At 43.1% G+C, this 9,166-nt stretch overlaps 1 protein-coding gene across 2 annotated transcripts in view; it reads right to left on the bottom strand.

Moving 5' to 3' along the window:
• Nucleotides 1–1,204: 1,204 nt before the first annotated feature.
• itgav (integrin, alpha V) overlaps nt 1,205–9,166 on the bottom strand; it is a 37,050-nt gene continuing 29,088 nt past the window's right edge. For both annotated transcript variants that reach the window (XM_061691185.1, XM_061691186.1), the window contains exons 25-31: nt 8,805–8,910; nt 8,558–8,716; nt 3,490–3,627; nt 3,295–3,408; nt 3,079–3,186; nt 2,870–2,989; nt 1,205–1,906 (exon numbers count right to left, since the gene is read on the bottom strand). In XM_061691185.1, coding sequence (XP_061547169.1) covers nt 1,814–1,906; nt 2,870–2,989; nt 3,079–3,186; nt 3,295–3,408; nt 3,490–3,627; nt 8,558–8,716; nt 8,805–8,910 — 838 coding nt within the window. In that variant the 3' untranslated portion in view covers nt 1,205–1,813. The remainder of the gene's footprint in view (nt 1,907–2,869; nt 2,990–3,078; nt 3,187–3,294; nt 3,409–3,489; nt 3,628–8,557; nt 8,717–8,804; nt 8,911–9,166) is intronic.

The raw sequence follows: 9,166 nt of genomic DNA, 5'->3' as shown, positions 1-9,166 counted from the left end.
ATCATCAGTTACGCTTGATTTGTATTTTTTGACCTTATGACTATTTTTTGACACTATTTAACTATTGCATTTTTAATTAACCTGATTTTATTTCAAAATGTGTTTACTTCATATTGGTCTTTTTCATGGACATAAGAGCATAAGATTCTTTACAAATATTTTTTAGAATCATTTTAATTTGACTATTTTTTACGGAGCCCCCCTGGTGCCAAGGTATGAGAAAAATAAAATTCATTGATAATCCATCCATCCATTTTCTGAGCCGCTTCTCCTCACTAGGGTCGCGGGCGTGCTGGAGCCTATCCCAGCTGTCATCGGGCAGGAGGCGGGGTACACCCTGAACCGGTTGCCAGCCAATCGCAGGGCACATACAAACAAACAACCATTCACACTCACAGTCACGCCTACGGGCAATTTAGAGTCTCCAATTAATGCACGTTTTTGGGATGTGGGAGGAAACCGGAGTACCCGGAGAAAACCCACGCAGGCACGGGGAGAACATGCAAACTCCACACAGGCGGGGCCGGGGATTGCACCCGGGTCCTCAGAACTGTGAGGCTGACGCTCTAACCAGTCGGCCACCGTGCCGCCTCATTGATAATCTGTTCCCTCAATTTAGTAATCTGTACCCTCAATTTAGTACTGTGTTTAGGAAAAACGCAGGCTAATTGTAGCCAGTCCTGCTAGTACTCCTATATAATGATCAACCCCCTCGAACTACAGCAATGTTGCCTTTCAGTTGAAAAAATGGGATGCAGGATATATCACGACATGACAATTTATACACAGAATTCACACGCGTAAGAATATAACATACAAATAGAATTTACTTCACTTGATATACGTAGGTATACGGAGCCCCAGACATTTGCTAAACTGAGGGTACAGTTTACTAAACTGAAGGAACAGATTATCAATGAATTTTATTTTTCTCATACCTTGGCACCAGGGGGGCTCCGTAATTTTTAAAGTATTTCGATTATTATTTTAAATTACTATCGTTTAAACATTACGACTATTTTTTATCTATACATTTTTATCTATATATTTTTGGATTTACTGTACTTTGTTGCTATGAATTCAAAACATGTTTCCTTTATTACATTTTTACTGTCATTTGTTAACTATTATTGAATTTTTTCCCCTTAACTTAAAATAAGACACGAATAAGATTTTTGACCAATGAGGACGCGTGACAACAAAATGTTGACTACAGAATTTATTTTTCAAGTCACATGACAACAAAAAAGATTTCAGCATTAAAGAAAAAAAATTAATACAGACAATCTGAGCTAGCGAAGCACTTTGGTGATCGAGTTAGCGTAGCCGCAATGCTCATCCGCGTTTGGCACGTTTTCTCACCACGACATTCAGTGCACCAAACGCATTTACTAGCGCAGGAAAAAGACCAATACTAACAGGAAGTAGTATGTTGTTGCTGTGAGTCAACATCTGTGAGTAAAAGCCATTAGTCTCGTGAGCTAGCTTGCTCGTTAGCGTGGACCAGTGTATGTCTGCGAGCTAGCAAGATAATTATTTTTTATTTAAAAAAAACAACAACAAAAAAAGTTAAAACCCCAAAAACATTTTGGTCAAAAGAGACGTTAGGAAATAGATGTTAGCTAGCATGTTGAGGAACCGCTTGCTGTACTTTTTGGCTTCAACAGCTACCTTAGCATCGGTTTAGCAGAGAAACAGGCTGGATTGTTCTTACTCTCTTCTGTTAAAGTTTGTGCGGATGCCATCAAAGTGCAAAGAGTCCGTGCTCGCGCTCATGTGTGCGCCTTTGTGCTGCGCTAAGCTAAGGCTCGCTCTAGGTGTCGGTGTTTCCGTTCTCCTCGGGCTGCAGCTGCTCCTTCTCCAGACAATCTTCCTGTGGGGGGCGCACTCGCTTAAAGAAACCCAGCTGCACGGAAACATTACACACTGCTTAGTATCACGTCATGTACACACACACACAAAATAAAATACAAATACAAAACATAGATGTGTATATATATCACTCTTGTCTACTGAAGACTCAAGAGGCTGTTTTTGCTGCTTTAGACAAACACAGCAGATTTGTGACTGAACTCCTTTGGAGGTGAGACATGGTATGTCGCATGTTCAGTGGTTTTACCTGCTCCCCGCCACCGGTACCGCACCACTAAGGTCTCCGATGATGACGCAACCGAAGTAGTCATTGAGGTATTGTGAGGCCAATGGCTTGGCTAAAATGTTCAAAATGTTATGGCCTTATGTACCAAATAATGTTTGCTAAGGGTACTTGGAGTTTGACTATTGGAACTTCTTTTACCAGAAAAAGAAAGATGTGCACTTCTGTTGAACTGTTGTTGTTTTGAACCATTTAAAGGCAATACAGTTCTGAAAAATGTCCTAAAATGGCACTTTACCTTGAAAAAAAAAAAATCCTGAAATTGAACTTTCAGTTTACGTCTACTGACTTTTGACCAGGGAATATTTTATTTTATTTGTTTTTGTACTGAAATACAATTAAATGCATTTTTCCAGTGTTAACAGTATTCATATCTGTCTATTTGATTTTGTCGTGCACTAAACTACACAAATATTGTTCTATGATTAAAATGTGATAAATTGAGATTAATTAAGCCTCTAATTAATTACACTTTTTAATCGAGTCCCATCACTAATATTTATTGTTGTTAAGTAATCAAGTAGGAACCTTATTCATTATGCATTTTTTAAATTAACTGGCCAACTAATCCGTAATCAAAATTGCATTGTGCCAAATTACAGAATTGGTCCAAAAAAAAACTATATATTTTTTAAAATTAACAAATCCATATCGTTCGGGCTCGAATGCAAATACACAGTAGCGTGTGTGTATAGAGGGCGTTTAGTTGCTGACCTTGTACATGATGAATATGAGCAGCGCGAGTAGCAGCAAACCGGCCAGCACGGCCAGCGCCACCACCAAGCCCGGCACCGGCTGAGGGGCGTCCGCCACCCATAGCACCGACACGCTGACCTGCGGCCGGGCACCAAAAACCTCATCCAATACGATCCGCAATTTCACACTAAAAAGACGTCAAGGTTACGCGTGCGCGCGAGTCTTACGGTGGTGCTGTTGGACGGCAGCGTGGCCGGAATGTTCTTGTACGGCATCTGGATGACGTTGAACGAGGCGCTCGACTCAAACACATACGACCGGTTCTCATTCTCAGCCTGAAAATGCACAAACACACACGAACACAAATCACTGCTACACGATCATTGAGAGAGAGCGAGCGCGTGTGTGTGTGTGTGTGTGTGTGTGCATGCGTGCGTGCGTACTCTTAGGAAGTTGTTAACGTGCAGTCTGGAGTAGATAAAGACTATGGCGTTCTTCTTCCTCTCCAGACGGCCAACCTGACAGCGCAGCTTAACGCACGCCGCCCTGCTGCAGTCCTACACGTCAACGCACACAAGCAAGCAACCGCCAATACATCCAATTTGTCCATGGAGCCATCAATGTGCGTGTGCTTTTACCAGCGTGACGAGGTCTTGGTCTCGAGCCTCCAGGTCTCTTTTGCGGACAAGCTTACGCTTGTGCTCGCGTCCTTCCGTCTGTCGATCTCCGCTGACGTTTTTCAGCACAGAGGACGACGACGCCAGAGGACTCTCAAACTAATGACAGAAAACTAGCGTTAGCAACAAGCGAAGCCAACACACACGAGGATTATTGGAATTTTAGAACATTATCTGATAAAAAAACAGGCATTTAACAGTTTTGGTCGCAGTGTGTGCCGATAATCTCAACAGACAACACCACACACGTAAAGATTCTGTTCCACCACTGATCTAGAATCCAGTCTTCCAAGACAGAAATCTCATGTGATCAAACAAACAAAGCTAACAAAAACGAAAAAGAAGAAACACTTCCGGATATGTTGTGCCGATGTTTCCGCAAGTGTTTCCGAAGGGACCGGAGGTGGGAATATTGTAGAACGCTGATGTCGTCAATAAAAAGACTCGCTCGTGAAAAGACTCCTTGCCGTCTGGTGAAACCACAAAATACAACATCAGGTAGAACATGTTTGTTTGTTATACGCCAGCTTTCTTGTTCGTTAGTCAGGTCCCTTTGTGATTGGCTCTGTTACGTTCCATGCCACAATTCACTGCTTCACGACTCGGGAGTCGTCATCTTGCGATGCACGTGAAGATTTTTTTTTCTTTTTTAGTTAAATCGGGTTCGGTGGCGGTGCTCGGTGTCCGCCAGCCTTAACCACCATAATCCTAACCTTAACTCATCCTATACTGCCTTAACCCCAACCCTAGCCCTAAAGCTAACCATAATAAACCTTTTTAAAATTATATTTGGGATGGACATCTCGTTACATCTGCGTAGCGTACGCTTCCGCAATGCAGGAGCCGATCATATTGAAGCAGGGCGGGTCTTGCCGAGAAAGGGCGTGGGATTTCTAAGAATGTCTGTGAAATGGGACATTCCCTTTCCGGGTTGTCCCAATTGTAATTTGTTTCGTCTTGTGTAAAAGTGTTTCTGCTTTTGTTAAATGTGTTTTCTGAAATGTAAAAGTGTTTCGGTTTTTGTTAATTTGTTTTCTGAAATGTAAGTGTTTCACAACTCATTATTTTGTTTTGCACTTCCAGGCCACCGTAGACAATGAAAGATTTCATGTTTATCTTCAACTAAAAAGTTTGAATTTGAGAAAATTCTATAAAACGTCCTTTAAATTATTCTTGAGGATTAACAAATAAGTAAATCATCTCAAAACTTACTTTAATTAATAAGCGCAATCAACATTCAGTTTACCATTTGAACCGCTTTTATACGCACAACTTGTCACCCTCCACCTTTCTCTATACTCGGCTGACACTGACAGCTGTGCTACTGCCAGTGTTGGGAAAGTTAATTTTCTACACGAAGTAGTTCAAAGTTCAGGTCACCGTTGAACTATTACTTTTTACTATTATTATTAACTGAACTATTTCAGTTAATAATAATAGGATAATGATACAAAACATTCTGCCATACTGTTTCAAAGGGGGGGGGGAAAGCTGCTAGAATGGCCTAGTCAGTCACCTGACCTGAATCCATCAAAAATCTATGGAAAGAACTGAAACCCAAGGTCCATAAAATCAGAATCATCTTTATTTGTCAAGTATGTCAAAAACAAGGAATTTGTCTCCGGTAGTTGGAGCCGCTCTAGTACGACAACAAACAGTCACTTGAAAGAGAATACCTTTGAGACATAAAGACATAAAAAAAATAAAAAAAAGTCACTGAGCAATAAAAGGTTGCCAGTAATGTTGTAATGCCAGTACTTTTTTTTTTTTTTTGACAATTGTCCAAAAAGATGCAGAGTCCCCTAGCAATTAAGAGCAGTTTCGATTAATGTCGATTGTGCAAATGTTGCAGATGCTACTCAGGCACATGAGCGGCCAGTATTGGTCAACAACAGATAGGCAAATAGTGCAGCGTGGCGAGACTACTACAGTGAGTGCACAAGTAATGTATAATTGGCCCGACAGAAATGTGACAACAAACTCAAGGAAAAAGATTGGCAGCATGTTGCAATGGAATTGTATGTTAACTGTTTAAGAAGTTAATCGGAAGAGGGAAGAAGATGTCTGCTTCTTTTAGTTTGCATTATTCGGTAGCGCCTACCTGAGGGAAGGAGCTGGACGAGGTGGAGGGTTCAAGAGGATTTTGCACGCTCTTGTCTTAGTTCTGGCACCGTGCAAGTCCTCAAGAGTGGGTAGGGGGGTACTGCCAATCTGTTCAGCAGTTTTGATTGTCCGTTGCATTCTGAGATAGTATTTTTTTGTAGCAGTACCAAACTGGACTGTGATGGAAGAACACAGGACTCACTCGATGACTGCTGTGTAGAACTGCGTCAACAGCTCCTGTGGCAGGCCGTGGTTCCTCAGAAGCCGCAGGAAGTACATCCTCTGCTGGGCGTTTTTGAGGATGGAGTTGAAGTTGTCCCACTTCAGGTCCTGAGAGACTGTAATTCCCAGGAACTTGAAGGTCTTGACGGTTGACACAGGGCAGTTGGACAGCGTGAGGGGCAGCTGTGGCGAAGGATGCCTCCTCAAGTCCACGATCACCTCTACAGTCTTGTAGACTACAGTCAGATCTATGTGAAGACTGGCGCGAGCTGGTCCGCGCAGACTTTGAGGCAGAATGGGGACACAAGGTCTGGTCCTGCCGCTTTGTTAATCTTTTGTTGTTTCAAGATGCGTCTCACATCCTGTTCGTGGATGGTCAACGCAGAAGTCAGAGGTGTGATGGTGGTCGGTGGTGCGGCTGGGTGAGTGTGAAAGTGTCCTTTTCAAATCTGAAGTAGAAGGTGTTCAAGTCGTCGGCTAGTCTTTTATTGTTCTCAGCTTTGGGGGCTGGTCGCTTGTAATTGGTTTGCGATTGTAATGCATGCCAGACTGATTGAGTCATAAGCAGTACACAGTTTTTCTAACTTTACGGCCTAGTTTCTCTTTGCAATGTTCAATTCTTTAGTCAGCTGGTTTCTGACGTGATTAAACGGGACCCTATCCCCACTTCGTTATGTGTGTATGCCTCTTTAGCCTGGCGAAGTTGCTTTAGTTTGGCAGTGAACCAGTGTTGTTATTGAATGTGCGAAATGACTGTTGGAACACACACCTCTTCACAGAAACTGATATAGCATGTGATAGTGTCCGTATATTCATCCAGTCTGCCAGCTGAATTTTCAAAGACACTCCAGTCTGTGCAGTATCGACAGCTTTGAAGTTCTCTCTTTGCTTCGTTGGTCCACTTTTTCACTGTTTTCATCATAGGCTTCACGCATTTAAGTTCTTGTATGTATGTTGGTATTAAGTGAAATAAGCAGTGATCAGACGAGCCCAGAGCTGCGCGAGGTATAACACGGTATGAGTTATTTAGCGTAGTATAGTAGTGGTCTAAAATTTTATTTTCCCTGGTAGGAAAGTCAATGTGTATTTAGGGAGTTCGTGGTTGAGTTCAGCTTTGTTAAAGACCCCAAGAATAATGAGGGGTGAGTCTGGGTGGTTTTTTTTCAATTTATTTTTTAAAGTGTTAGCAGTGCGGGATTCGTGTTAGCTTGAGGCGGAATGTAAACACCGGCGAGAATGAAAGCTGTGAACTCACGAGGTGAGTAGAATGGCTTACAGTTAAAAAACAGCGATTCTAAATGCGGGCTGCAGTGTGCACTGAGCTCCGTGGCGTCAGTACACCATTTTTCGTTGATATAGAAGCATATCCCGCCGCCTTTTGTCTTCCCCGATAACACCATGACGCGGCCTGCCCAGTGAAGATCGAAGCCCGGTAGCATTACGGCGCCAATGGGGACAGCCTCACAAAGCAAAGTCTCTGTAAAGCACAGGGTGGCGGAACGTCCGAAGTCTTTACTGGTCTTTGTCAGAAAATGAAGCTCGTCCATTTTGTTGGGTAGGGAGCGTAGATTCGTGAGGTGGCTCGACGGAAACGCCAATCTGTATCCTCTCTTGCCGAGGGGTGCGCTTTCCCCTACGTCTCCATGCGCCATAGACCGCAGCCGCCCCCACGGTGAGTAACCCGGGGAAAGAACTGAGCGGATTTGCGCAAGTTGGTGAAAGAAAGTCCAGGGTAGACTCTCTGATGTTTAGCAAGTCTTGTGTAAGTGAGTCATGTAATGTCTCCAAAGACGAACGAAAAACACAAAAACATAGACAATACTAGAGAGCACGTAACCGAGGTATCCACACGGATAAGCGCCATCTTGCCTGTCTTGCCACGGAACCTTCAAGATTTGAAGACTGCTTGTGTGGAGGAATGGGAAAGTTTTTTCCCCATTTTGCCCTATACCCATGTATAATGCACACTATTGACCTTTGACAATTTTCTGGGGAAATAAATGCGCATTATACATGAGAAATTACGGTATATTAAATATTCAATCGTGACTTCTACTTTGTTACTGCAAGTACGTCTCTCATTGCGTGCACCACATTGCCCCTCAGAGGCTAAGACGTGCACAGCAGGAGCAGCGAATAAAACAATATCTTATTTATACCTCCTGTTGCTGATTATTCTCTGAGTAATATCACTTCATTAAGCCTTTTCTAACATTCCAAACAAAAAAATAAGTATGTATGATTATTGCTCATAACGGATTGAACCAATATCATATTGGCTAAAACTCAAGGCTGCAAGATCTTTCGGTCAGAAGTGAAAAAGTTGGACCGGGAAATCCCTACTGAAAACACGTCGCATTGTATCCTTTTTGACAGTGAGGTATAGTGGTGCTTGTTTTTGTACCGGTAATCCATGCAACCCTAATGTATCATATTTCACCAATATCCCCTACATGTTTTCTCATCCATGATACTCTTCAGATGCTTGAGGTTTTTGCTAAGTTATCGTTTCTGTACCGAGCTACAGTGGACCCTCGCATACTTGATATTCGGAATTCATGGATTCGCTTATTCAAACACTTTTTTGGGGGGGGAAGTAATCCCCGTTTTCATGGAAACGTCCCGCTTATTCGCTGTCTTTTCAGGAAATAAAATTCAGTCACAATTTTGGTATTGTGACAACACTAGACTGTGTATCTCTTACGGTGACATTGAGGGTGTTGAGTTTGACGTCTGTGGAGCAGTTGACGGGCCCCTCCGTGTCAAAGTGCGTGATGTAGAGCAGTGACGCGTTGTTGTATCCGTACGGCCACTCCACCTCCATGGATGCTTGACTCAGCGTGCTGGGACCACTGTTCAGCAGCTACGCACACAACCAACCAACCAATCAAGCGTGTGTGTGTGTGTGTGTGTGTGTGTGTGTGGGGGTGTGTGTGTGTGTGTGTGTATACCTCGTAGACATGCACTATTTGTGGTCCGATGTCGTCTCCGGTGAGCGGAGGAAATTTGGATTGCCAGTTGGCGATGGGAAGCAACACCTGACCGGGAGACGACGTGCTACACACACACACACACACACACACACACACACACACACACACGTGTGAAGGTATACTGTACACACCCGGTTGAAATGCCCGGTTTGTATGACATACAAAAAAAATAAAAATAAAAAAAAGGAGCCCAAGAGAAATAATTTAAAAGCCTTTAGATCCTCCTGTTCCTGGGGGAGCTTTCTGTGGACCACGGCTTGTGCTGTAGGCCAACTCGAACAGCTGAACCTTTACATGGAGGCACTTGAAATGGTGGCAGG

This window comes from Phycodurus eques, chromosome 12, assembly GCF_024500275.1.
Source record: "Phycodurus eques isolate BA_2022a chromosome 12, UOR_Pequ_1.1, whole genome shotgun sequence".
NCBI lineage: Eukaryota > Metazoa > Chordata > Actinopteri > Syngnathiformes > Syngnathidae > Phycodurus > Phycodurus eques.
Note: the sequence above shows the minus strand (reverse complement) of the source record. Positions and strands in the feature narration are given on the sequence as shown.